Consider the following 27,114-nt stretch of genomic DNA (forward strand, 5'->3'; position numbering starts at 1 on the left):
GAAGGGGGTGGGCAGGGAAGCCCAAGGTTTAAGGAAAGACTCCCTTTGGGATGGTTAAAGATTAACCAAAGTCTCGCACGTTGTTAGAGAGAGTCTAGCCAGCAGGACTGTTCCCGAGCGGGCGGCGAGCGGGCGCGGGTTTGATTTCTGAGCCCTATAAAAGCCCATCCTCCGATGGCTGTGACAATGTGGTCGTAAACCCGTCCGGGGCCGGCCAATTTGCATATTTGGAATGCGCCGCTATAAACCCGGCTGGGGTTTTGCAGCAATTTCTTAGATGTAAAAGTGAGATCTCTTTAGCAGCGGGCTGGGCACATTCTCTCCTGTCTCTGCCTGGAGCCGGTTTCCGTCTCCCGGCTCGGGTCGGAGCTCGGGCCGGGTCTAGGCACTCAGCCGCCACGAGATGGCGCACTTCCGATCAATGTCAAAGCCGCCGGAGAGCCCGGAACCCCAGCGAGATTCTTGGCCTTTGTTCGCTTCTGATACTAAGAGCAGCGCGTTACATTATTTCACTTGTCCCGCTCCCTTTCATATCAAAAAAAGGGGGGCTCACCTTCAAGAAGTGGTTGGCGTTGTAATAGCAAAGCGCCTTCTCTAGGCCTCGCAGGCGCCGCGGCATGGAGAAGCCAACTGTTCCTGGGCGGTGATGTCGGAAATGTGTCAAGGTAAGAGGCTACAAGTTTAGTCATTTCAACCTGGCTCGGATGGGAATGAGGAGGTGGCCGATGTCTGAGCAGGGCTGGGGAAAGCGGCTGGGTTTGTGTGCTGCTGGGTGACGCTGTAGGTGGTCAGCCCATCCACCCGCCCCCCCTCCCATCGCTCCCTAAGGTTGGAAAGGGAAGGCCTAAGTGGAAAAGTAGACGATTTTAGCTCCTTGGGACACCTAAAAATCCAAGACAATCTTTCGATTTTGTTAAAGTATTCAGAATTGGATGAGCCAGGGATGGGGTGCATCCAAGAGAAAGGGTCCCGGCTGTGCTGGGATAGAGGATTGTGGTGGGGGCATAAAAAGGAGATGGCCGGACCGGGGAAAAATCAGTTTCTACTCCAAACAATGAGGTGGACAGCAACCGTGGTCGTTGGGGTGGTCTTATTCCCTGGGGCAGACTTCGGAGTGGTCGCTGGTTTCCAACTAGGTGCGGTCTGTAGGTCTGCCTAGCAGCCTGGGAGAAACCTTTGTTCTGAGAAAAGCCAGTTCAGAAAAGTCGCGTTTGATTTCCCAGGCTTCCAGAGAAGTCTCTATTGCTTATTGGGAATGTACCGCTATAAACCCGCCTGGGATTTTGCAGCAATGTCTTAGATGTAAAAATGGGATACTCTGAATATTTTGTAAACAGGCAAAAATTGCATTGGTAAATATCTATATATTTTTAAAAACTGGTACAGAGCATAAACTGTGATCGACCATTCCCTCCATTAGGGTTGTCAAAAACAATTTTTAATTAATCATTTCACTTATATTTTGGAGGGCAAATTCAAATTCCCTCTTTTCCAATATTTAAATCTTTATTCCAATATGTTTTCATTGGTTTCTCAAAATGTTTTTTTTTTTCACAAATGTACAGTGCATAGGTGAGTGGGGGAATCGCAAAGAAAGTCGGCGCTGCCTGTGCATGGGCACACACATACATACGTGTAAGTTTTGCCCATCAAAGTCACTGGTCTTTGTTGAGCACAGACTCCCAAGCTCTGCCAGAATGAGGCACCCAAGGAGTGGGCACCCACATGGCGCTCGCTGCAGCCTGAGCTGTCCCTAAAACCCCAGAGCCACCTCGAGTTGCGTTTCAAAGCCAGAGGCAGTTTATTATGGACAAAACTAAGAATATCACCACTTAGGGTGTGTGTGAAAAAGCTCCAACACGTCCCCCATCAAAAGAAAGGACCAGGTCAGTGGTTGGATTTAGAAAAAAAATTAAAGTGGGTTGTTTAGGGATAGATTGCACCTGATTTGTTCAAAGCAAACACATCAGATATCCCTGGAAATATTACTGTTCTTAAAGATGATAGGGCAAAGAATGTCATTTACAAAAAAAATTCTAGCTCTACAGGAAATGCAGTAATAGGAGCAGTCCAGATTTTTTTGTGACAGTGGATATGTGGAAGTAGCGGGCCGAAGCCCAACTCGGTCGGTAGCCATTCGGAGCCCCGAAAACACTGAGAGAGACCTTCAGATACTGTTTGCTGCTCATTTCAAACTCAGTGACTAGTATTTTTTTAAAGAGTTTTTTGTAATAACAGTTTGTTTTTCGTTGAATGCAAGGACCATCTCAGGAGGAGGAATCTGCTGTCTGGGGAACTGCATCGTAATCCTTCCCAAAGGGTTTATTCCACCCGCCTGGTGTTTACTTCTGCTCAACAGCCATGGGGGAGGAAGTATTATTACTCAGGTAGAAATAGAAAATATTTACTCTTAAATAAAATGTGGGCCCTGTCGGGATTCACGTAAACCTGCACAGGCCCGGTTAGAGCAAGCAGTAACTGAGAGTTTTAGGTCAAAGGCATTCAGAACTCAAGAGAGAGTTTCAGCAGCTGGGAGGGAGGTCGAAAGGGAGAGAGGTTGAGAAGGCAAATAGGCAAGAGGGAGAGAGTGTGTCTAGAAGCCGACTCTTGCTGCAATTGAATTGCTTTTTGTAATCTCTGGAGGGGGTGGGGGGGACCTTGGGAAAGCCGAGGCGTTCGATAAATGGAATATTCTATTGACTAAGCTAACACCTCACCTCCGTGTTACAGACTGGGGAGTGTGGAGCCTTGGGGGAGGTCGGGGATGCTGAGAGCTCCCAGACCGACTGAGAGGGTTTCACTTAAGCTTCTGCTACGTTGATACCTTCTCGTTCCAACCAGGGGCAGCAGGCCAGTGTGCGTCCCAGGCATACCCGCAGCCTCTCCATTTGCGCTCTCAGCGCAGCAAGCCCAGGTGGGGGGTTGGGCGGCAGTCCTGGGACAGAGAGGGCTCCCACACAGGTTTACACATGTCCTTTTTTAAAAAAAAGTACAAAACAGCATAAATGCAACATCTCAATTGGTTTATTACAAGGAGGGGGTGGAGGGGACGATGCTAGAGAAAAATATCCAGCTCTCCCCAAAGGTCTGTGAAGCCCCAAGTGCCAATGCCCTGATGTTCTGGGAGCTGGCAGCCGGGAGCCTTCTTGTAGCAGATGCAGTACCAAGCTGACTTCTGTAACTTAGTTTGGCGCGTGCATGCTCTTGGATCCCATCCAACCTAGAAGCCCATTTGGCCACCCTACAGGGCCCTGATCAGACCCGGCCTGAGCTGCCTAGAGTGGGGCACCCGGCTTGTCTTACCAAACTGATGGGGCGCTGAATTCCAGGAGAGTCCTGAAACATTCTGGAGGGCGGGCTTTCTGGGCTTTGAGGAGTCTGTGAACTTCTTGAAAATGATAGGTCAAAGTGTGGGAATGCACAGATGTGCATTTTTCACAGGTCAAGAGGCAGAACTTGGCCTTAGATTTTGCAAAAGGGCCTTAACTTCCAAAGAAGTTAAGAAAGACAAGTTTAGATCATAATCTTTCACTTTATTTTCTTTGCCTCCACCACCTCAAGCATGCTGTCCTATGGTCCCTGGCCCTTCCCAACCTGTGGCCTGGGTAGTTGCTTTCGGCATTTAGTCTGGAGAGACACCAAGTCCTGGCCCACTGGCCTGATGGGGCTCATGTTCTCCTCAAGAAAACTTCTCTTGTTCTTGTGACCTACTTCCCACTTGGCAGAGCTTTTCTGAGCGGTATGAGCAGTGCTGAGGGGCAAAGCCTCCTTCTCAGGTAGTCCTCAGCACTGTGGCATTTCTCGGTAGTGCTGGAGACCACAGTAGTCCCAGTGAGTTCCACCCTCCTGGCAATGCAAGCCGGGTAAGGACCAGGCCCATCCAGGGAGGGGTCCTGGGCTGAAGCGCTCTGAAACTTTTCTGTGCTTAAGTTCAAGCCGGATAGGAATTTGTCTTGGCCTTGTGCATAAGAGCGGCATGGAGAGGGAAGGGCCGTTTCTAATCCCTTGCACAGACTCCTGACTTGATTCGGCTGCCCCAATCCTGCAGCCTCATGACCCTGTCGGATGGCAAAGAACTGGCTTTCTCTCGCGCTTTCCTCTTCTCTCACCGTCTCGCTTTCCTCTCCCTCTGTTCTTCTCTCCTCCTCTCCCTGTCTTTTATTATTCCCCTGCTCCCCACCCCAGATGCCCGCCCGGTCCGCAGCTAGTAACCTCGCTCGGGTAGCAGAAGTGGAAGTGGCTGGGGTGCAGCGCAAGCCTTGGCTCGGCCTCCCCGGCTCCTCGCTTTGAGCGGCTGTGGCCGGCAGAGACCGCAACGGCTTGCGTCTCAGGAGCCAGCGCTCGGCTTCTGTCGCCTGCTCTCCCGTGCACTCTCCCTGAGTTCTCTCAGGCTTTGCTTCCTCCTCGGACTTGGTTCGGTTCATACTGGGAGGAACAAGGCGGAATTATGGCAAATCTCTCGGGATTCAAGGGTCTTTCTCCTCCGAGAAGCCTGAGCGGTTGGCGGCCTAGGATCCCCGCGTGCAGCAGCCCCAGTCAAGGCCTCTGCAGGGGCTAGAGCTGGTGGGGCGGGCAGGCCCGGGGCATCCTGGAGCGCTGTAGCCCGCAGGCCAGGGGCAAGGCCGCGACCTCCTGGGCTCCACTGAATCCGGCCGGAAAAGGTCGAATTTCCTGAGACGCATATGAGGCCCACACTTGGGGGCTAGCGCCTTAGGCCGGCCATTTCCAGCAGTCTTAGAACGCGTCTCAATCGCCGCGGACGGTGGACGTCCTGGCCTCTGAAGGTTCCCATAACTGGGCCAGGAGCCCAGCCCGGCCTCGCAGGGAACGGATTTCCTCACGGCGGGCCTCGTTAAAATGCGCAAACCGCGGGAGTGAGGGCTGCCCCAGCGCCGCGTTAGGAGGGGAGGAGGGAAGAGGGGTGGGGATGGAGAGGCAGGAGTGTGGTGACACTGGTTCTTGTCGTGGCCTCCAGGAGCTGTGCAAATGCCCCGGCTAGAGGGAGAACTCAAGCAGACTGTGTCAGAGGTGTTTGTTGGGCACCCCTCCTCCAAGTGTCTCCCTTCAGATCTTCTTCACCTTAGGGCAAGCCAACGACCCTGAAGACCAAGGTTCCTTTCAGTTCCCTGAAAGGGCTTGGAGCGTGGAGCCGGTCAGGAGGATGGGCTGCGGGTCGCCTGGACCTGGCGCTGGCCTCAGAGTAGGGGTGGGGGAGTCTTTCAGGTTGCCAGTTGCTTCCATAACCCCCATTCACACCAGCCCACCAACGTCCTCCAACACGCAAGCCCACCTGGTCAGCCCACCAGATGCCAAGGTCCTAACTAGATCGGACAGACTGGCAGGTGAAAGTATAGGGGGCGACAGGACGGGATGGGACAGGGCATTGCATTGGGGGGGGATGCGAAAAAGAGGTGGCAATTGTCAGCTTCCAGTTCACTCCGGATTTCTGAGGGCCCTGGCGGCTGGAGGACCAGGTCTGCCCCTTTTGGGAGGCAGCTCCAGAGCTGAATGGGAAGAGCTTGAGGCCCTGAGAGGATCCCTTAGTGTTTAGAGTGTACGGAGGGCTAGTGGCAGATTCCAAACCAAGGAAGGGAGCACCCAAGGCGGCCCAGGGTGCACACCATAAACACCCCACTTGTTAATAGCACGGGGCCCAAAGGGCCCTTCAGACAGACCCAGAAAGACGGTTCACGTCCGGGCAGGGACTAAGTGAGCCCGCGGGCCAGGCCGCCGATCTCCAGCCACAGTGGGGTAGCCCCCACAGCTCCTGGCCTTCGGGCTGATTATCGGGTGTGCGTCTCGAGGGCCATCAATACAGATTACTTATTTATATCAATCGCGGGCTCGGAGGGCGCCCTCCGAGAGCTGCCCCACGCCTACGAAATCAAACTGGGAGTGGTCGCGCAGAAACTCTGCCTCAGGATTGGCTGCAGGCGCCCGCCGCGGTGCGGGGGGATTGCTAATCGTATTCAGCATGTTTTGCACAAGAAATGTCAGCCAGAAAGGGCTATCTGCTCCCTTCGCCAAATTATCCCACAACAATGTCATGCTCGGAGAGCCCCGCCGCGAACTCTTTTTTGGTCGACTCGCTCATCAGCTCCGGCAGAGTCGAGGCTGGCGGTGGTGGCGGCGGCGCGGGGGGCGGCAGCGGCTACTTCGCCCACGGCGGGGTATACCTGCCGCCGGCCGCCGACCTGCCCTACGGGCTGCAGAGCTGCGGGCTCTTCCCGGCTCTGGGAGGCAAGCGTAATGAGGCGGCGTCTCCAGGCGGCAGCGGCGGCGGCGGCAGCGGGGCCCTGGGTCCGGGGGCGCACAACTACGCACCCGCGCCTATAGACCTATGGCTGGATGCGCCCCGGTCCTGCCGGATGGAGCCGCCCGAGGGGCCGCCGCCACCGCAGCCACCCCAGCAACAGCCGCCACCGCCCCCGCCGCAGCCACCCCAACCCCCGCCGCAGGCCACTTCGTGCTCGTTCGCGCAGAACATCAAAGAGGAGAGCTCCTACTGCCTCTACGACTCGGCGGACAAATGCCCCAAAGGCTCGGCCGCCGCTGCCGACCTGACCCCCTTCCCGAGGGGCCCGCCACCCGACGGTTGCGCCCTGGGCACCTCCAGCGGGGTGCCAGTGCCCGGCTACTTCCGCCTCTCTCAGGCCTACGGCACGGCCAAGGGCTACGGCGGCGGCGGCGGCGGCGGGGCTCAGCATCTCGGCGCCAGCCCGTTCCCCTCTCAGCCCCCTGGGCGCGGCTTCGACCCGCCACCCGTGCTCGCCTCCGGCTCGGCGGATGCAGCCCGGAAGGAGCGAGCCCTCGATTCGCCGCCGCCCCCCACGCTGACTTGCGGTGGCGGCGGCGGGGGCTCGCAGGGCGACGAGGAGGCGCACGCGTCGTCCTCGGCCGCCGAGGAGCTCTCCCCGGCCCCTTCCGAGAGCAGCAAAGCCTCGCCCGAGAAGGACTCCCGGGGTAAGCAGGGTGCGCTCAAGGGCCGCAGTCAGGCGGGCAGACAGGCAGGCCGGCCCAGAAAAGGGAAAGAGCAGAGAACCAGGAGTCCGCGCAGCAGCCGGCCGGCCTTGGCCCAAGCCTCATGCAGGCTGACCTTGTGAACTTGCTTTTTAATATTTGGGCGTGGGGACGTAGTAAAAATTCATGTCCAGTTTAGCGCCCCACACCAAGACGTCCTCCGCACTGGCCTCAGCTCACCCCGACCGGGGGCGAGGACACCGGTGAGCAGCCCCCCTCTTGTGCATGTTCTTCTCCGTGGGCCGGAGCACGCTCAGCCGTGGTCTGGGCCCAGTCTGCGAGGCGCGGCCCACGCGGGGGGAGGGGAGGGGAGGGAAAGTGGCTCGCCCGCAGATAGCGCGGATGTTTGTAAGGCATCCAAAATAAGCAGCCGCCAGCACCAATAAATAAGCCCATTAACCGGCGAAGTTCGAGTTTACGATCCCCCATGCTTTTTTTCAAAGTTGCCGGAGGGGCGGGAATCCTCGTTGCGGGCAGAAGAAAAGGCATATCCGGCTCGGACTCCGGGGCCCTGAGCTGAGATCGGAGAGCGACCTTTTTGCTTCCTCTGGAACCCAGAATCGCCGGGACTGCACGTCTCTGGCTCACGAGGAGACCTGACAGCGTCAGGCCCTTGACCCCGAATCAGTCTTTTTGTGCCTTCCCCATGTCCCAACTGTGTCCTTCTCCCTTTCCTCATGCGGCCTTGGGCAATGAGGGGGCTGGAGTGAGACACGGCCGTGCTGCCCACTCCCCGTCCAAGGAAGCATGGCGGCCCCAGCCTGGGGGTGCTGCAGGAAATGCGTGTCTGCCTTGGGGTAGAGAAGCAAAGAAAAAGCAAGGCGTTAAGTTCAAGGTATAGAGTCCGGCCTTCCCGGGCCTTTCATTCTGCAAGCACCTGGCAGCTTTGTGCTAAGACAGGTGTTTGGGAAAAACCAGAGGAAAATGTAAATTGGGAGGGTTGGTGTAGATTGAAAGTCCACTGGATTTTGCACAAGCCTTTTGGAGGAACCTGCTTCCTGGGCAAGCAGGATAAGGGGAGGGGTGCATAACTCTGTGGATGACTTAGGGCATCCCTCTTATGGCAGAGGCGGCCCAAATTCACCTCTGTAGTCGGCCCACACAGCCTGAAATTAACTTTCCCCTCTTTATTCCTTTAAATGCTAGGCAATACCAAAGGCGAAAACGCAGCCAACTGGCTCACAGCAAAGAGCGGCCGGAAGAAGCGTTGCCCCTACACGAAGCACCAGACGCTGGAGCTGGAGAAGGAGTTTCTGTTCAACATGTACCTTACTCGAGAGCGGCGCCTAGAGATCAGCCGCAGCGTCCACCTCACGGACAGACAAGTTAAAATCTGGTTTCAGAACCGCAGGATGAAACTGAAGAAAATGAACCGAGAAAACCGGATCCGGGAGCTCACAGCCAACTTTAATTTTTCCTGATGAAGCTCCAGGCAACGCCGGTTTTTGTTTTTGTTTTTGTTTGTTTTTTCCGCTTCCAGAGAGCCGTCCTCCTCCCTCTGTCTTAGGCCTCTGCCCAGGAACTCGCACCTGTGCGGGAGCCCCATTCCTCCCTCCCACACTCGCCATCTCGCTGGCCACGTCTGTGCAGGGCTGGTTTGTTCTGACTTTTTGTTTCTTTGTCTGTTTGCTAGGTGCTGGTTTATTTGTTGTTTTCTGGGGGAAAAAGCCATATCGCTCTAAAATTCTATATAGATGAATATTGTCCTAAGTGTCAAGAAGTGAACTGGGATGGTTTGCTGTCTCAGTATTCCACTGCTCAAATTGGCCCCTGTCCTCCTGGTGGAGCTGGTTTCCTGTAGGGGGTTTGGGGGCCCCCCCGGAAACCTAGCCGGAAGGCCCAGGTCCCCTTGTAGGCGCTGAGGTGTCTGGCCTGGGGTCAGTGGTGCAAGGAGCCGCCCGCAGGGCTGGCCAGCCTGGAGTGTTGGGCTATGTTTAATCAGGGGGTTCAGGCCCCTAGGTTTCTTTTTTTCTTTCTTTCTTCCTTGGCAAAGAGAAGGGCCTATGGGCATACAGGTTGGCAGAAGGGCTTGACTTTGGCTGATTGGAAAATTGAGAGGGTCAGAAAGATAAATTTTTTTCCTTCCTCTGTAAGATATCCCAGCTTTAAAAGAAAAAGAAAAAAAGAGAAGAGAATGACCATGACAGGCAAACCCCTCTTCCAGTTTGTGTAAGGTCTTGCATTGTGGGCATAACTTATTTCCCTTCTCTCTGAATTTCCATATCCTCTGGAAAATAGTAGGTAAATACTCTGATGTAGTTTAGTTTATACATGTGGATTTAGTAGATTTTTGTCATAAAATAATTGTTGCCACTGGTAACACGACAAGCACACCACAATTCTCCCTATCTTGAGGAGGTCCGCCCCTCCCTTTTTTCTTCTTCTTTTTTTTTCTTTCCAAAATTCGTGGAAGCCGAGGAGGGCTGGAGCAAGCGGAATAGATTAGAGAAGGGAGACATTGTTTGGTTCCCTTTATACTGTGAAGTTACATGCATAAAAGGGTCAAACCTGTAGGTGCAGAAAAAGAAAAAAAAACTATAAATGCAAATCTGTATAAATGTCTATTATTATGAAAAAATTGCCAATCTTGTTTTATGCAAATGCATTCTATCATTATTATAAATGTTAGTTCTAGCTCTATTCTAATCTTAAATCAGAATAAATTAATATTGTAATGCTGCTGTGCGTGGAAAAAAAGACGATGTTTATGTTCTTATAGAAGAATAAAAGCTGTGGAATGAAGCTTTTTAATTTTACCTCCTTTTTTTTTTTGACTTCTTATCTTCACCTTCCACTCTATCCCGTCCACCACTTTTACAACAGGACGACTAGCCCGCGCCCCCTGCAATTACTCTAGGCATCTATTTAAATATTACCTAGACAGTCGTAATTCGTCTGGGCCCTATAGCCCTGGTGCCGTAAGGTTTGTCCGCTTTTGTTCAGTTTTATGACTTGCTAGTGTATCTGGATTGTGGCTGTCTTGGACCGGTGGTTTCAGTTGAGAGAGGAGCTTCATAGAGGAAGTCAAACAGGGTTTCTTTCGGGAGCCCCAGGGAAACTGGTTATTTTGTGGGTCCCCTGGTCCTAGATGACCCCCAATCCAGGAATCCAGGGAGCAGGCTGAGGCCCACAGCGCCTCACTAGCGCCCGCGGCCGCGGTTGGGTAGATAGCGACCCCGCTGCCTGGACGCCCCCCTCCCCCAGCACAGCCTCCCCCACCTGGTCGCCCTCCGCGGGGCCACGCGTTTCCTGCTCGCGGGAGGTTGGGGGGGGGCGACGGTAGGGGGGAGGGGGCGCGGGAGCGCGCGCCCCGGCGGGCTGCCTGGCGGGGAGGGGGAGAGGGGGAGAGCGAGCGGCGGGGAGCGAGCGCGGGAGGCCGAGACCAGACTGGGAGCCGGTGTCGGGGCTGGCCCGGCGCTCGGGAGTCGCCCGCGGCTGCGGCCGCTCGGCGTCCGCTCGCGGAGCTGTACGATTTGGGAAACCGGCAGGAACACTGCTCGTTCTCCATTCTCGCTTTCTCCCCTTCTTTCTTCCTCTCTCTCCTTTACCTTCCCTCCCTCCCTCTCCCAGGTTTACCTTACAGGGCCCGGTGGCTTCCCCGTCCGTACTGGCCCGGCGGCAGCGCGGGCCGCTCGCGGGCAGCGCGGGCGCAGGCTGGCGAGGGGCCGGGCCGGGCACGGTCTCGGGGTTCTCCTCTGGCGGCGGCGGCGGCGGCGGCGGCAGTGACGGCGGCGGCGGCGGGCAAGGCAGCCCCGTGCGGGCAGCACCAGAACTGGTCGGTGATTTAGGTAGTTTCCTGTTGTTGGGATCCACCTTTCTCTCGACAGCACGATACTGCCTTCATTACTTCAGTTGAAATCGTCTCCAGGTACCTGTGTGCGCGGGGGCCGGGCCGGGCGGGGCATCCAGGCTCCGGTCGTGCCAGACCTGCGGTGGCAACCTCGGCCTTTCCTGCGTAGAAGCCTCGTCCCTACCTCCTTCTCAGCGCTCTGCCAGGCTGAGGGCCTCACCCTCTTCCCCACCTGGCCCCAAGCAGGTACAGTCAGGTTAGCTGCGCCTCAGCGGACGCCGGGGGGCGTGGTAGGAATTCTGGGCCCCGGGCCATTCAAGGTCAGGGGCGCACACTTCCATTCTGGGCCTCCCCTGCTCCTGGCCTGTGCCTAGCCAGGGCCCCCACGCCATTCTCCTGCAAAGCTAGGACAGCATCAGCCCCAGTCCAGGGTAGGACATAAGGAAAGACCCCTTTGCCAGTGGAGTCTCGGGCCAAACCAGAGCAGACAGGGCAGACCGGCTGGAATCCTGGCCTTGTCGCTTCGCTTACCCTTCTCTCTTGCAAGCTGCTTTCTGCTCTCAGGAGTTGCCTCCGACTCTTCTCTTCTTTACTTCCTTACCCCCCCTTTTTTCTCTACCTTCTTTTATTTACTTCTTCCTTCTTTCTTTCCTTCCCTTTTCTTTATTTTTCTTTTATCTTCGGGCTCTCCGTGTCTTTTTTTTTTTTTCTATCTCCACCTCCTCTCCTCCCCAGCTCTTCCTTCTGGAGGGACCCCAGGGCCGGCCCAGGGAGCGCGGGGTGGGGGGTGTCTTATTTTTCTCTGTGTGTTCAAGTAGAAGTGTATTCTGCCGAGGAAGGGCTCGCGTGGGGCGTCTGTCGAGGGCTGTGGGTCTGGGCCTGGTGTGCCTCCGTGCAGACAAGGCCTCGGTTACGATCACGACCGGATGGCGGCGGCCTTGCGTTCCCGTCAGCAACAGCAGCCTAGGAGATCAGATTAGGGGTTACTCGCAGCGTTTTTGGGTGCCCACAGTGAGGGCAAGGAGGCCTTCGCCAGCCTCACTGGGGGCCTGAGGCTGGGAACTGGGCTGAGGCTCAGCCAGGCTCAGTGGAGTCTGGCCACAGCCAGGAGGGGACTCTGGGAAAGCTTCCCTGGCTCTGCAGACCCTGCGGGTCTCAGCTCGGGCTTTAACCGCGATAAGGTAGCCCCGCTAGGGCAAAGATTGGCTGCTTGGTTGTCAGCGGCTTCTATCAGGTTCAGAGTATGTTGGACATGGCACCTTGTGCGGACAACTGCTGGAGAAAGGGACCCTTCCAACGCCAGGCTTTCAAATAATAGAAAAAAGTAATTCTAAATTCCAAAACCATTGGGATACAGACTTGAGTGAGTTCTTGTTCCAAGTTGTAGTCCACCACTGGAAGCCAGTCGGACTGCTCTGGTTATCACTGGGAACTGAAAACTACCTCCCTAGACCCCAACACACCCGTGCACACGGGGCTTTCAGGCGGTTTCCACCTAGCTGTGCTGCCTTTCCCGGCCCCGCTCTGGGCCCAAGAAATGTTTTCACTGCTCAGTCCCTGGCTCGGTCATCTGAAAGGCTCACGCCGAGTTACCCTCAACTCCTCTCTACCGTTTTTAGGACCTGAGTGTTGGATTTGTTTTTGGAGGCCATGGTTTTAGAACTCTGAGGTGAAGAAAAGCAGTTTGCAGTCATACCCACTTGTTATTTCTTTATGCACACACGATCCCTGTTACTTCCAGAATAGAACACACACTCGGCCAGGCTCAGTGGAGTCTGAACAATCCCCTCACAAACCTCTGGGCTGTGGGGGGATGATTTTGGTTTTGTGACCCCCCCGCCCCCACATACACACACTTGTAGACCCCAGTAGAGGCTACTTAACACTCAAACCCTGCTAAATACTTAGTGGTACCTATACTATTTGGGGAGGCTAAAGGTATTTACAGAAGGCCTTTTTATTTTTTAAAAAAATACTATAGGTAATTTGTGTCTTATCTAGGTACAAAAAAAAAAGAAAGAAAGGAGGGAAGGAAGGAAGGAAGAAAGGAAGGAAGGAAGAAAGGAAGGAAGAAAGGAAGGAAGAAAGGAAAGGAAAAGGCAGCCAGGCGTGTCCAGCCGCTCACAGACAATTACAATTAGGAGTGAAGATTTCCTCCCCGATTAATTTTTCTTAATGATAATCTCAGAGGCTCAGCAAACTGCCCGAAGTTTGGGGTACCTTGGGCTGAGGATGAGGTGGGGATAACTCGAAGGAATGTACAGGGAAAGGAAAAATATTAGCGGGGGAGGCGACTGAGGTGGCCAGGGCCGGCCACGTCGGAGTTCATTGTGTCGGCCACTTCCCTCTTCCAGCGCCGGCCGAGAAAGGGGCACCCGGTGGTTCTGGGCTGGCTTCTTAGCCTCGCTGGGAGAGCCTGGTATTTCAGGGTCACCACGCGGGATAGGGATGTGTTAGGGTTTGGGGGTGGGGAGCGTTACTGGGATTGGGAGGAGGATGAAGGCAGAAAAGGAGATGGAAGCGCCGGAGGCCGCCCGCCCTCGCCGCCAGGGAAGTGGGCTAATGAAAAACACACTCTTGCAGGCACAGTGTTCACACGTGAATTTAATTACCCCGTTTTTAGGAGTCGCTGCTTTCCGTTTGTATTTGGGGTGGATTTTTTCTCCCAATTAACAGAGAGGCCTAGACCTTTTAATTTATCCTTGAAAAACTCTAAGGGATGAGAAACACCCTCCTCAATTTGGCCAAGCTGAGGGATGGGATTAAAGTCAATGCCCCTTGCCCCTCCCAGTTTCAATTTCTGGCCCTGGACTTGAGCTGCGGCCCCCTCAGTGGGGCCTTGTGACAGCTGAACGGCCTGGCTGCGTGGGTAACCGAGGCGGACCCTCCGGGGGCAGTGGCCAGGAAGGAAGGAGACCTGACAGATTCATACTGGGCCCAGAAACCAGCCGCTCGGGGCGGGCCTCCCAGCTACTGAGCGGAGGAGTCTTTTAGGTCGAATTCTCCTTTTATTGATGCTGCCTCGTGTTTTTTGTTTTGGTTTTGTTTGTTTGTTTGTTTGTTTTTGCAACTGATTCTGGGAGTGCGACACGGCTAGCAGAGCTCAGAATTTGGGCCTCGGCGGTCTGGGCACAGGGCTAGGGTGCCTGCCGTGTCCACTGGGGGGATTGCGATTCCCGCTGACGCTGAGCAGGGCGCGCTGAGCGCGCGTGTGCGAGGTCGGGGCGGAAGGCGCGGCACAGCCGGGCCGCTAAACCCTTCGCTCTGGGCTGGCCGGCCGCTCCTCGGTGGGGCGCTCGCTGGAGGCACAGCGGTAAATGTGGGACCTGTCCCAGCACCCTGCGATCCGATCCAGGGGGGCAGAGTCCAGGGACCCGCAGTAGGCTGTGTCCTCTCGGCGGCCTGTCCTTCCCCAGCGCGCTCGGGCAGGGGCGGTGGTGGCTCAGGTTGGGACGGCTGCTGCGTTGAATTTGACTTTTCGTGGCCAGCATGGGGTAAACTCGTATCTCCGGGGACTGCGGGGATTATTTACAGGGAGCCCGCCAACCAAACACAACCGTCTAATTTAACCTTTCCAAGTCCTCGTAAATTTTTACAGCTGGGAGCCACCGCGAGGTAAACGAATCTGTTGGTCGTTCCCAACTTCCCACCAGCCTGTGTGGCTTCTGAAACAATAACTCCGTATGAAATATAAATATAGATTTAAATACAGCAGAGCGAGAATGCGACTTGGCTGCTTTTTTTATGGCTTCAATTATTGTCTAATTTTATGTGAGGGGCTCCGCTGGCCGCACTCGCACGCGGGACCCGCGCCTTGCTGATGGCGTGATTAATTGTGATATAAAATAGTCCGCCTCAGAAGTGTGTGTCTGGTGGTGGTGGTGGGAGGGGAGGGAGTCCAGAGGCAAGGCCAGATTTGATCTTTTAATCTTCGTTGGCCACAATTAAAACAAACCCGATCGTTGAGCGCCGCGATCCCTTTGCATAAAAACATATGGCTTTTGCTATAAAAATTATGACTGCAAAACACCGGGCCATTAATAGTGTGCGGAGTGATTTACGCGTTATTGTTCTGCTGGGCGGACACGTGATGCGCGCGGCCAATAGGGGCGCGGGCGCCGGCAACTTATTAGGTGACTGTACTTCCCTCCCCGGTGCCACCAAGTTGTTACATGAAATCTGCAGTTTCATAATTTCCGCGGGTCGGGCCTGCCGGCCGGGCGCAGGGCACAGCGATGGCCACCACCGGGGCCCTGGGCAACTACTATGTGGACTCATTCCTGCTGAGCGCCGAGGCCTCGGATGAGCTCGGCGCGAGCCGCTATGCTGCAGGAGCTCTGGGTCAGCCCCCCAGGCAGGCGGCGGCACTGGCCGAGCACCCAGACTTCAGCCCGTGCAGCTTCCAGTCCAAGGCCGCGGTGTTCGGAGCCTCGTGGAACCCGGTGCACGCGGCCGGCGCCAGCGCGGTGCCCGCAGCGGTGTATCACCACCACCACCACCACCCCTATGTGCACCCCCAGGCGCCCGTGGCGGCGGCAGCTCCGGACGGCAGGTACATGCGCTCCTGGCTGGAGCCCACGCCGGGCGCGCTCTCCTTCACGGGCTTGCCCTCCAGCCGGCCTTACGGCATTAAACCTGAACCGCTGTCGGCCAGAAGGGGTGACTGTCCCACGCTTGACACTCACACTTTGTCCCTGACTGACTATGCTTGTGGTTCTCCTCCAGTTGATAGAGAAAAACAGCCCAGCGAAGGCGCCTTCTCCGAAAACAATGCTGAGAATGAGAGCAGCGGAGACAAGCCCCCCATCGATCCCAGTAAGTGTCTCCTTCCTCCAAACCAGCCGCCACCTCCACGCTGGCCACCCGGATCTGCCTGCGCTCCAGCTTTCTCCCGAGGCTGCCTTCGGCCTGCTCTGGGAGCCACCTGAAAAGAGGCCGAGAGCCAGAAGTTGCTGTTGGGGACTCCTCAGATGGGGTCCCAAGTCCACAGAGCTACGAAGAGCGGCCCACCGGGCTCATGGGGAGGGGAGACCGCAGCAGCTACCGAGAGAGGGGGCGGGGCGGGCACTGCAGGCCGAGCCAAGACCAGCCGCCCCCTCTCCTTGGCTGCTGGGGACCTGGACAGAGATACTTTGGGCCGTTCTTAGAAAGCAGCGTCTCAGAGAGTCTTTTGTGAGACTAGATTGTCCAAGAGCGGGAGCAGCGACTGCAACTGGGGCGCTGGGAAAGACGGCCGATTCCCTCCACTTCTTGCCTTCAGCCAGTGGCGGTGTAAATTCTGCCCAATATGAGGTTGCAAGGGACCAGGCCACTCGGGTCCTCATGCCAGATTTTTCTAACAAATTGGAGAAGTGAACAAGGGCCTGCCCCGCTCCCACAGCCTCCCAGGCACGTCAGGCAGTGAGGAAAGAAGGAAAGGTGGGGAAGGGAAGACACAGAGAGGGAGTTATTGAGAGGGAGAAAGGAATATTAATCTTGCTACTCGAACACGGGGCTGCGTGGTTTCCCCCTCCCTGGCAAGAAGGAGACCTGTTTTCAAATTTCACTCATCACATAAAGTGGGGAGAGTGGGAGGGGAGAGAAAAGCACCGGAGAACAGAGGAGGAGAGAGGAGGGCCTTGGAGAGGAGGGGGAGCGAGGTTTTACTGCAATTGTAAGTGACCGTCCCAGCGTCTGTCTGCCAGGGGTCCATTGTGTGCAAGGCTCTGCCGCCCTCCCTAACCAATTCAGCAGCGTCCGGCACTTTGGCCGAAGACCCCAGGAGGCTCCCCAGCTCCCAGTGGAGAGGGGGGTGCTTCTCCTTCTAAATCCCCTTTTTCTCCACCCCCCCAGGCAACCCGGCTGCCAACTGGCTCCATGCGCGTTCCACTCGGAAGAAGCGCTGCCCCTATACTAAACATCAAACGCTGGAACTGGAGAAAGAGTTTCTGTTCAACATGTACCTCACCAGGGACCGCAGGTACGAGGTGGCCCGACTGCTCAACCTCACGGAAAGGCAGGTTAAGATCTGGTTCCAGAACCGCAGGATGAAAATGAAGAAAATCAATAAGGACCGAGCAAAGGACGAGTGATGCCACTTGCATTCATTTAGAAAACAGACGGAGCTAGAGAGAAAGAGAAAGGACTGCCCTTACCCTTCTCCCACGCCCGCACCACCCAAGCCTCCAGCACTCTGCACAAAGCCGCGCTAAACTCCAGGCCTCATCGCCGCCTGGCAAACCCTTCTCAGGCTGGCTCCTTGGCCTGCCGCTTTCCTGGAGGAGGTATTGTAAGCTTTCCATTTTCTCTTAAGACAAAACAGAAGAAGAAGAAGAAGAAGAAGAAGAAGAAGAAGAAGAAGAAGAAGGAGAAGAAGAAGAAGAAGAAGAAGAAGAAGAAGAGGGTATTAGCGTTGATGGCAGTGTATGCTCTCTTGTGTATATTTTGTAAAATCTACCTGTTCCTGACTTAAAAACAAACAAAAACTACCTTTTTAAAATAATGCACAACTGTCGACTGTGGGCTGTATAGTTTTTAGTCTGTGTAGTTAATTTAATGTTCTCTGTGCGGCAGAGCGATCTGCCCAGACACTTACTTGAACACTGTCTTATTGTGGTAATTATGTTTTGTGACTCAAACTTCTGTGCTGGGTGACGCACCCATTGTGATTGTGAAAGCTAGAATTCAATTTGAACTCAGGTTGTTTCTGGGGTGGGGGGAACGGTTGCATAGAGTATAGCTCTGTAGTGGAATATGTCTTCTGTATGACTAGGCTGTTAACCTTTGATTGTAAATTAGCTGTATGGATTTCCCAGTGAAATAAAATATTTTTAAAAAAGAAAGAATGAGGTCTCCGGGATACACAGATTCATGGTTCTCTCCACTTTGGAAATTTGGGCATTTTTTTCCTCTACATACTCTATAGACCTGTCTTGTACATAGTACATATAATCCGTATATTTTTAAAAGCAATCAGACCAGCTTGGAGATTGTTTTTGCACCAAACAGGGAGGAAATTCGGAGCTATACGTATGTGCGGACGGTTACTACCTATGGTTTACGTTTAATTTTAACTGGGGGAAAATGATATTGTAATGGAGTTAATTTTATTGATAATAAATTATACACTATGAAACCACCGTTGGGCTACTGTAGATTTCTATTCTTGATGAATCTGGGGTTTGATTGGGCTAAACATACACTGTATATTTTGCAATAGTTGCTTACCTCAAGGCCTACTGACCAAATTGTTGTGTTGAGATATTTAACTTTTTGCCAAATAAAAATATATTGATTCTCTTCTATTTTATTTTATTTTATTTTATTTTATTTTTTGCGGGTCACCTCTTTTCACCTTCTCTTGGGGCCGGGGAACCTTGATAGCCTCTAGGTGGAGCCAGGTCGGGATGGAAGAGGACAGAACCTCGAATTTGCTCTGCGGGGCTGCGGGGAGCTGGAACCTACGGCAGGCAGCCTCGGGCTGGCTTCAGGGCTCCGCACCGGGCCGGCTGCCTGGAGGCACCAGCAACAGAGGAAGGCTGGGGGACACAGGGCGGCGAGGCCGGGCCCATCTCTTTGTCCGTTTGCCAGAGGGCCGTGGAGACCTCTGAGGAGCTGCGCTGGCGTCCCGGGTATCGCGGGCCTGTAGCAACGAAAGGCCACTCTTTCATCTTGGCGCCCCAAGAAATTGCCCAAACCCGTGTCCTCGGGGATTGCTGGGCCTTCCCTGGCAGTGGGGGGTGGGGGCATGGGGGGCAGAGGGACCTTGAGCTGAGGGCCGGCCTCCTAGACAGTCTATGGGGAGGGAAACAGGAGCCGGATCGCCCCAACGTGGCTGTGGGGACAGACTTTTGGGAACTCTCAGGGGACCGAAGGCCTGCGCCCCCCCCCCCGCCGCACCCCCACCTCCTGCCAGGCTGGCTCTGGGGGATTCTGGGCCTTGCTCCGAGCGCCCCTCCCCGAGCGCAAGTCCTGGCAGAGGCAGAAAGCCCGGGCAACCGACGAGGCCCAGCGCCATAAAAGAAAATGAGGGCTGTTACCGTTTATGGGGTGTAAAGGGCTGCGGGGGAGGGGAGGGGGGAGGCCACAACCTCGGAGGCCCGAGCGCCTTCTAGATGTGGCGGGAGGGTTCAGCCTTATCGCCCCCTTTCCTTTTCCTCTCCGGCTCCCCTGTCCCCCGAGACCTCTGCAAAGATCTCTGTCCTGGAACGCGTAAAAGGGGAACCAGGGCGCCAGGAATGGGGCGTCTCCGCACACCCCCACCCCCAACCTGCCGCCAGGTTGGGACGCCCTCTGTTGTTGCAGACAGAAGGAACTTCAAAGAATGGGCACTGAGGCTGTGCCATAAAGGCCGGGTCTGCGAACTGTCTGGAATTCGGCCCTTAATGAGTTTACAACTGTCCAGCCCCAATTAAGATTTTCCACCAAAGCCCTTTCATTTGTCTGTTCTGGCTGCAGCCGATAAAGCGCTGCGGAAACAGCTCTCTTTTATGGGTACTGCCCTCTCAGCAGCGTAGATTCCGGATTCCACGCAGACCCCCCGGGGACCCGGCCCCCGCCGGCCGCGGACAGTGGCGCCGGGCCCGCGGCGGCCGCGGACGAAGTTCAGGCCCGGCCGCTGGGCTGCAGTACCAACGTCCCGCCAGCAGATGGCAGTGTGGCTCCACGCAAGAGGCCCCCGCGCCGCCATCTCCCGCCGCCGCGACCCTGGGAAGTTCCTAAGATGTCGACTTGACGCGAGCCTTTCTGGAGTGGGAGCCCCAGATTTTGGTGAACGGCGGTGGTGTGTTTTCCACGCTGCTCACGCCGGGACGGCAGCCTCACCAGGAGACAAGCAAGCGGTGGGGGTTCGCCTGACCTGCACCCTCCACCCCCGGGGCCCGGCGCAGCGGCCCTGCAGCCGGGCGTGGGGACGGCTCCGGGGTCACTGTCCCCAGCGCGCGACAAGCCTCGGGCCATCGAGACGCGCGGAGAAATCGGCTGAGCGACGCACGGACGCGAGGACCAAGGCCCGGGCCCGGTGACCGCCCCCCTAAGAGCGCGTGCAGAGGGCGCATCCGTGGCCAAAGGCCCGGGGGCGCGGGAGCCCCTCACGGGCTGCGCCCGCTGCAGGGCCCCGAGGACGCAGCGCCCCGGGTGAGCCGGGACTGCGGGGCTCGGCCGCCTGGAGTCCGTGACAATGAAACCAGGCGGCTGAAAATCGGGCGTAAAGACATTCTTGGTGACTGACTGTCTAATGTAGGTCTGGCGGCTGCGTTGCTTAGGAATGGGAGTCCTTGGGGACAGGCCGGGAGCTGCTTTGGTGATTCTGAAATAAATGTGATGTTTAAAGTAACATCCTGGCTCCAGGATAGGTGCTCACGTCGTGAAAGCCAGCCCTGCTTTCTCGTGCGGCGGAATTTCCTCCGCAGTGCAGAGGCTGAGGCTGCTCCCGCGTCCTCTGCACCGGAGGCCGGGAGGGCGGACGGGGCGCCGGTCAAGGCCCAGCCCGCCCCGGATTCTGAGTGCAGAACCTGCCCGGAGACTCCCAGGAGGCGCCTGGAGGGCCGCGGTGCAAGGGGCAGCCCCCGCTGCAGAGTGGTTTCCCAGGGAAAACGCAAAAGCAAACAGAGGACCCTTCGGAAGCACCCCGGAGCCCTGTGAACGCGGCACGCGGTGCATTTATTTGGGTTGTAATAGTCTCTGCCAAGCCCACAAAATGTTTACAACCTGCATCTCCGCCCGTACACGCTATAAAACTGGGGACTGGGTTTTAGCTGACATCTCTCCCGGGTGCTTCTCGCTTTCCTCCCCCCTCCTCTCTTTCCTTTTTTCTCTGTTTATATACACACGTTGGTACTACAGACAGACACACTGCCTTTATTATGTTTCCTTACACAATACACAATATTTCACAGAATCTGATTGTGAGAAGGGTTTTATAACTTCTCGAGCGCTGTCCGTGGCCGTGTATCCAAGCATCAGACAGAAAGCTTGGTTTATGTAGCTACCAATAAACGGCAGAGGAGACCGGTGGCCACTGCTTTGCTCCCCAGGTCACGGAGGCCCCAGGGAGGTGCCGGCTGGCGGGGATCTCAGAGGCCTCATGGATGGCCAGGAGGGGCCTCGCTTGCCCTTGGCCTGCCGCCGGCTGGGAGACGGTTGCCCCTGCTCCGCTGCCTCGGACCGGCTTCCCTGTAAACCACCCAGGCGAGACCCTGCGCCAGCGTGAGCTCCTTTGCACTTGTCGGGATGGATCTGTCCCTGCGCCGCGACCGGAGACTGCTCCCTGGATGGAGGACCGATGCGCAGGTCGCGCGGGGGGCGCGGGCAGAAACGTTTAGAGAAGCAAATCGCCAGCCGCCCTGTTCCCGCAGGCTCCAACGGCTGCCCTGGAGCGGGGTTTATATTCTTAGCTGGATAGAAATGTTGAGGACTATTTGGTACCGAGAAGCAGGGGAAACACATTCTTCTTGGTATATAGGAACCCAGCCCCAGGAGAGCGGAGGACTAGCTTTTTGTAAAGACAGCGGGACAGAGGAGAACCCCGCCTACAAGCGCCCGCTCCAGGCCAAGCGTCAACGAGTATTTCTGTGAATATTATCACATATAACTCAGGACATTTGTGTCTTTTTAGCCAAATATTTAGGAAACTAATGGCTCAAGAACACGCAGTTAAAGAGGCCCTATTGAAAGTCCGATTCTGTCTAGCCTTTTCGTTGTAAAACGCTGCCACAGAAGGCAGGAGGAGAGAGAGAAGACAGAAACGAAAGGGAGGTTTCAGCACCGTGGGACTCGGCCCAGTGGGCTGACTTGGGCCCACAGAGGCCTTGCGGGCCGCATCAAGATCGTCCTTGGCCCACGCGGAGGGCAGTGTGTCCTGCCACGACCGCTTGGACTTGCGTGGGACAAAACCCGGCAGAGATAAGCCTGTGGCGGGGACTCTAGCGCTCTTGGCAAGGAGTGCGCTCCTTCCCATGCTCCTCGAAACCGCTCCCCGCTGTGTGGGTCGGACCAGCTCACTCTGGACAGGGGACAGGTTCTACTTGAAAGGCCATCGCTGCCGGCTGCTTCAGCCCCCGGAGTCTAGACAGACGGCGGTCGGCGGGCAGGGTCTTTCCCTTTGCCTCTCGCTCCGTGTCACTGGAGGAACAATTTATTGGTCTAAAGCTGTCTAAATCCTCCTCTTTGATCTCCTAGCCCGCTTCTTATTTGTTTCGTGTTCCTTTAACTTTCTTAGGCTTTTATTTCCTTCCAGAAATTGATGCTATTTGGAATATTTGGTTTTTTTCTTCCCTTCCTGACTTCCCCCTCAATTCCCCAACCAAGACAGCTATCATTCTGTTCTGCCATAAAGGGCATCCCGGATATTGCCCCCCATGGCCCTGTACCTCCAGGGGACACCACCCTGGCCCCACCTGTCCCTACAGCCCCCACCTTCCCATCCACTCCCTGGGCCATCCACTAGGCCAGAGCTGGGGCTCCGTTGCAACCGGGTCTGAACCCTCCTGCCACCTTTTGTGCTCCTAGGACCCCCTGAGAGGGTGCGGTGAACGGGGGGCGGGCTGGAGCCTCTGAAAGTGAGGGGAAGCGCTTTGTACATGAAGAACCAAACTCTATAATTTAGAAGAGAATTTCCGGGGCAATTCCATTGTGAGGTCGGGTTTATGGTGTGCAATAGAGCTGAGCAGTAAAAGGCGTACTGACATGTCGGCCAGGCTTCCAACTCGGCCTGGGCAGTTTATGAGGCATTTAGGGGAAGTCTTCACCCCAGCACCCTCCAAGGAGTGGTGAGCAGCAGGCAGGGGCTTTGGCTGTTCCAACCCTGCCCAGGGGTTGGAGGCTTGGGAAGGTAAGCTCCACCAGCTGGGGTTCTGGATGGGAGGGAGCGAGACTACTGTGCACTCCACTCTCTGCGAGCTGGTCTTTGAAAAGGTGAAGCCTTTTGGGAGTGATATCTCTATTTGCCTTTGGGGTATCCAAAAGAAATGGAGACCCAGAGTAGGCTGCAGTCCCCAGGCGCCTGGGCCCCTCTCTCCTCTCCAAACTGGCTCTAAAGCATGTATTGCTTCCGGGCACTCAGGCCCAGGAGGAGTTGTAGAGGCCCAGGGGTAGCCTCAGGAAGGCTACCAGAAACCTCAGGGTACTAGTGGTACCTGGAAAGGTGCAGGGCCTGAGGTTCCTGCAATCTGGAGGACACTTGATTCTCTTTCAGCCAGGGAGAACCCAAGGTTGCTGGGAAGGGCACAAGAGTGTCCAGCTATTTCTTGGGCTGCCAGTCAGGTGCCCAGGAGCAAAAGCACAGAGCATGAGGGGCCCGCAGTGTCCAAAAGGAGAGAAGGGAATCCCACGTTAGTAAATCTGTTGGCAAATGAGGCTCATTAACAGATAAATATTTCACTGCTTCCTTTAGGGCGGATAAACAGTGCGCCCCTGATTAAGGAAAGGAAGCTGGGAGACCTTGACTTTATTCGAACCACATGGTTCCAGTTTGCTGTGGCATTCTCGCTGCAGCTGCAAGCGACGCCGCGCCGGCCCCATCTGAATCGGAGTCTAAGCCGGCCTATCGCCCGCTGGACCTGGGTGGGAGGAGACATGGGCTAGAGTCATTTACCCAGAACAGAGATTTGCCCATCAGGCCACCGTGGGGCGCACGGGTGCTCGGGGTGCAAAGACCCTTCCTGGGCTGGGTCAATGGGCAGAAGAGGGGCAGAGAGGACCCGCAGGCTTGGCCTAAGGTTTGGTAATAGGCAAGAACGGGTAGCACCCTCCCGGCCCCACGCTGCCTCCGCAGGCGTCCAGGTTGGCGCTGGGCTGAGCGCTCCCGCGGAGGCTGGGGTCATTTTCCCCGCAGGTCCCTCCAGGCCGGCCGGGCGCGGGCAGATTTGTTCGCCACATATTTGAGCCCGTTCCCCTTCCATTCTAGGTCGCTGCGGGCCCCGCAGAGCGAGACCACCTGTGAGGGCTGCTGAGATTGGCGGAGGCGATCATGTGGGCGGTCACGTGCTGCGGCGAGCTCCGTCCAAAAGAAAATGGGGTTTGGTGTAAATCTGGGGGTGTAATGTTATCATATATCACGCTACCTCGTAAAACCGACACTGAAAGCTGCCGGACAACAAATCACAGGTCAAAATTATGAGTTCTTCGTATTATGTGAACGCTCTTTTTAGCAAATATACGGCGGGGGCTTCTCTGTTCCAAAATGCAGAGCCTACTTCTTGCTCCTTTGCGCCCAACTCGCAGAGAAGCGGCTACGGGGCGGGCGCGGGCGCCTTCGCTTCGACCGTGCCGGGCTTGTACAATGTCAACAGCCCCCTGTATCAGAGCCCTTTCGCGTCCGGCTACGGCCTGGGCGCCGACGCCTACGGCAACCTGCCTTGTGCCTCCTACGACCAAAACATCCCCGGACTCTGCAGTGACCTCGCCAAAGGCGCCTGCGACAAGGCGGACGAAGGCACGCTGCACGGTCCGGCCGAGGCCAATTTCCGCATCTATCCCTGGATGCGGTCTTCAGGTAGGCGCAGCCGCCAGGCGGGCCGGAGGGGCGGGCGGACTGGGAGCCCGGAGCGCGGGGCTGGGGAGCGCGAAGCTGGGAGCCAGGCGGCTGCGAGCCGGCGGCCCCGTGACTCCTGGCGGCGCTGCCTTTCTGGTTTTAATTAGAGTCGAGGCGCCATAGCGTGGAGAACCCGTAGCATTGTATGTAAATGAGGCTCATAAAACTTTTTATGGCCCAATTAATGGATTCAATCCTCGTAAATTTATTTAACTCCATTTGCCTTGGAATTTTAACATTAAGTTTATTTGTTCGCTATTTCTCTCTTTCTCACTCCCTTTCTCCTCTGTCCTTCCCACCTCCTTTTCCTTTCAGCCCGGCTTTTCTTTCTTAAAAGCAGGAATAGCCCAGCCCGTCAGGGCCCCTCGCACGCCCTTGTGCCAGGGGCCATTTAAAGGATGAGGTGGGGGTGGGATCGGGGACAGAGGGCCGGAATGCCCTAGGAAGGTCTGGGGATGGGGGCGCGTACTACTGGGGAGGAAAGGGGCCTCTGGAGTGAGGACCACCGAAGGTTGCCCACTTGCCTAGCCAGGCGGGAAGCGTCCCGTCTCGTCTTTGAATGACAAAAGTGCAGCGTCTCCCACTTGCCCACACTCTATATTTACAATTTCCCTTTGTCAGGGGGAGGCAAGACATTGTGGAAGCCTAGCCGGCTGGAAAGGGAGGTTGTAAAGTTGGGATTCTGCGCCTTCCCTCTTCAGGGAGCTGCCTGTGTGTCTGGCACCGCAACTGGGGTCTTCCCCATCCCTCCCGCTCCTCCCCCAGCTCAGTTCGGGGCAGAGGGGGACGCGCCCGGGTCAGGGCTGGAAGGAAGGTATGAACTCTGGGGCGGTGGCCTGGCTAATGCAATGTCCTCTCTGTGTCCCTGTTGGCATGTCTGTCCGTGTGTCCGTATACCCACACGTCTGCTTGCAGGGCCTGACAGGAAGCGGGGTCGCCAGACGTACACGCGCTACCAGACGCTGGAGCTGGAGAAGGAGTTCCACTTCAACCGCTACCTGACCCGGCGCCGCCGCATCGAGATCGCCCATGCGCTCTGCCTCACGGAGCGCCAGATCAAGATCTGGTTCCAGAACCGCCGCATGAAGTGGAAGAAAGAGCATAAGGACGAGGGTCCAGCCGCAGCTGCAGCCCCCGAGGGTCCCGTGCCCGCCGCAGCAGCCACTACCACTGCGGCGGACAAAGCTGATGATGAGGACGACGATGAAGACGACGAGGAGGAGGAGGAGGAATGAGGGGCCCAGCCTGGCCCTTGGCTGCACCAGACAGTCAGGAAAGCGTCTTTAGAGACTCACCGATTTTATTTACAAAAGTGGAAAAATAAAAAAGAAATGTAAAAAAAAAAGAAAGAAAGAAAGAAATAGTCCCCAACCTGTACCCCAGCTACCCCATTACCCACTCCAGCTTCCAACTTTTCTGGACAGCAGTCGCCTGGACTGGGTCCCCCTGGGGATCCTCTTTGCCTCCGAGGACCCCCAGCAGACACCCCCCTCGTCATAAGGCCCGCTGGCTCTGAGCTGGCATGGCTGAAATACTACCTAGCACAGGCCTCGGAGAGAGGCACCCCCAAACTACCTATGGGCCCAGCCTCAGCGGGCCTCCACTCCCAGGAAGCCCAGAGTGCCCCAACACTGGCAGACACCCAGCACCTCCCCCATACCGTTAAGGACCTGATTCTCTCAGTACTACCTACTTGTCCCAAACTACCTATTTTGTGCTCCCTGGCTTGCCTGCTACCTAGTGCCGGCCCCTCCCCGGCCAGGCCCCTGCTGCTTGCAGCTGGCAGCCTTTAGGGTCCCTGAGGCTGCACTGAGAAGGTGCTGGGGTCTGGGGACCAGGGCATTGGCTTCTATTTAAATTGAAAAATAATATATTTATTCCAAAGCATTCTAAGTGCTGCAACCTAGAACCCCTCTTCTCTGGCCTGGGTATTCCAAGTTCAGGCCCATAACCCCCCACTCCTGGAGGGGAGCATTCCCAAGCTACCTGCAGATTTCTGGGTTAGCTTCTGCTTAGTAGGACTGCAGAGATGCTCCCAGCCTCCCTGCCCCTCCCTGCCCCTGTGTCCTACTGCCCAGCCATGTTGAATATGTACACCCTGACTTTTCCTACAGTAGCAAATATTGTATATTTGAACAAGATTTTTTTGTCACTTATATAGTCTTGGAGCTCATTTGTAAGGCAATGTCTTGACTTGGGAAGGATGTGTTACTGGGGTGACTTTGTAGCATGGTGTGTTGTCTTGAGCTAATTCTATAGCAGGTGGGGAGAGCCAATGCCCTCCCCAGTGCCCTTCATCTCCTGTGTTGTCCAGCGTCCCCCTCTTGTCCCCCTCAGCTCTAGCCTGGGGTTCCAGGAACAGGAAGGTACACTTCCCGTCTTGCCCAGCTAACGATGTTTTATGTAACAAAAAAATAAAGATGCTTGGTGACAAAGGAACATGGACTGCTTTATCTGGGGGTGGGAGTGCTGGGAAAGAGGGTGACCATGGCTGAAAAGCAAGCCCTGGCTCTGTGTGTGTGTGTGCGTGTGTGTGTAATGGGGCTGCAGGGAGGCAAAAGTGGAAGGACAGATAGGGTCCAAGTGCTGGATGTGCGTGCATCGGTGTGCATGCGTGCCAGATTCTTTTTTGTGTGAATTTCTAAAGTGTGGGTTTATATGTGTATGTGTGTGCCTCCTTTGTACATGTGTTTCTATGTACGTCTGTGTGCAGTTTTACGTGAGTCCGTAATTGTATGTATTTCCGTGTCTGTAACGGAATGAAAGTGTTTCTGTGTGTAAACAATTGCATGTA

At 55.8% G+C, this 27,114-nt stretch overlaps 3 protein-coding genes and 1 long non-coding RNA gene across 4 annotated transcripts; 3 read left to right on the plus strand and 1 right to left on the minus strand.

Annotated features, from left to right (window-relative positions):
* The first annotated feature begins 3,013 nt into the window (after window positions 1-3,013).
* Window positions 3,014-8,446, plus strand: HOXA10 (homeobox A10). The gene is made up of 2 exons (XM_053927089.2): window positions 3,014-6,963; window positions 8,167-8,446. The coding sequence occupies exons 1-2, from the start codon at window positions 5,991-5,993 to the stop codon at window positions 8,439-8,441; spliced, it is 1,248 nt and encodes a 415-aa protein (XP_053783064.1). The 5' UTR covers window positions 3,014-5,990; the 3' UTR covers window positions 8,442-8,446.
* LOC139440971 (uncharacterized) lies at window positions 8,427-11,054 on the minus strand. The gene is made up of 2 exons (XR_011651305.1): window positions 10,597-11,054; window positions 8,427-9,528 (listed from the first exon to the last, which is right to left on the minus strand). It is a non-coding gene; the product is annotated as an uncharacterized lncRNA (long non-coding RNA).
* Window positions 11,055-12,845: 1,791 nt separating this feature from the next.
* On the plus strand, window positions 12,846-17,928 carry HOXA9 (homeobox A9). Its single transcript, XM_024563045.4, has 2 exons — window positions 12,846-15,625; window positions 16,643-17,928. The coding sequence occupies exons 1-2, from the start codon at window positions 15,046-15,048 to the stop codon at window positions 16,879-16,881; spliced, it is 819 nt and encodes a 272-aa protein (XP_024418813.1). The 5' UTR covers window positions 12,846-15,045; the 3' UTR covers window positions 16,882-17,928.
* A 5,477-nt stretch (window positions 17,929-23,405) lies between these two features.
* On the plus strand, window positions 23,406-26,746 carry HOXA7 (homeobox A7). Its single transcript, XM_024562995.3, has 3 exons — window positions 23,406-23,505; window positions 23,694-24,281; window positions 25,236-26,746. The coding sequence occupies exons 2-3, from the start codon at window positions 23,903-23,905 to the stop codon at window positions 25,553-25,555; spliced, it is 699 nt and encodes a 232-aa protein (XP_024418763.2). The 5' UTR covers window positions 23,406-23,505; window positions 23,694-23,902; the 3' UTR covers window positions 25,556-26,746.
* Window positions 26,747-27,114: the final 368 nt, after the last annotated feature.

This window comes from Desmodus rotundus, chromosome 6, assembly GCF_022682495.2.
Source record: "Desmodus rotundus isolate HL8 chromosome 6, HLdesRot8A.1, whole genome shotgun sequence".
Classification (NCBI taxonomy): domain Eukaryota; kingdom Metazoa; phylum Chordata; class Mammalia; order Chiroptera; family Phyllostomidae; genus Desmodus; species Desmodus rotundus.

Coding starts and splice junctions, on each gene's coding strand:
- HOXA10 (XM_053927089.2), top strand. CDS start 5,991: ATGTCAGCCAGAAAGGGCTATCTGCTCCCTTCGCCAAATTATCCCACA. Junction 6,964..8,166: donor GCCCGAGAAGGACTCCCGGG/GTAAGCAGGGTG, acceptor TTTAAATGCTAG/GCAATACCAAAGGCGAAAAC.
- HOXA9 (XM_024563045.4), top strand. CDS start 15,046: ATGGCCACCACCGGGGCCCTGGGCAACTACTATGTGGACTCATTCCTG. Junction 15,626..16,642: donor CAAGCCCCCCATCGATCCCA/GTAAGTGTCTCC, acceptor CCACCCCCCCAG/GCAACCCGGCTGCCAACTGG.
- HOXA7 (XM_024562995.3), top strand. CDS start 23,903: ATGAGTTCTTCGTATTATGTGAACGCTCTTTTTAGCAAATATACGGCG. Junction 24,282..25,235: donor TCCCTGGATGCGGTCTTCAG/GTAGGCGCAGCC, acceptor GTCTGCTTGCAG/GGCCTGACAGGAAGCGGGGT.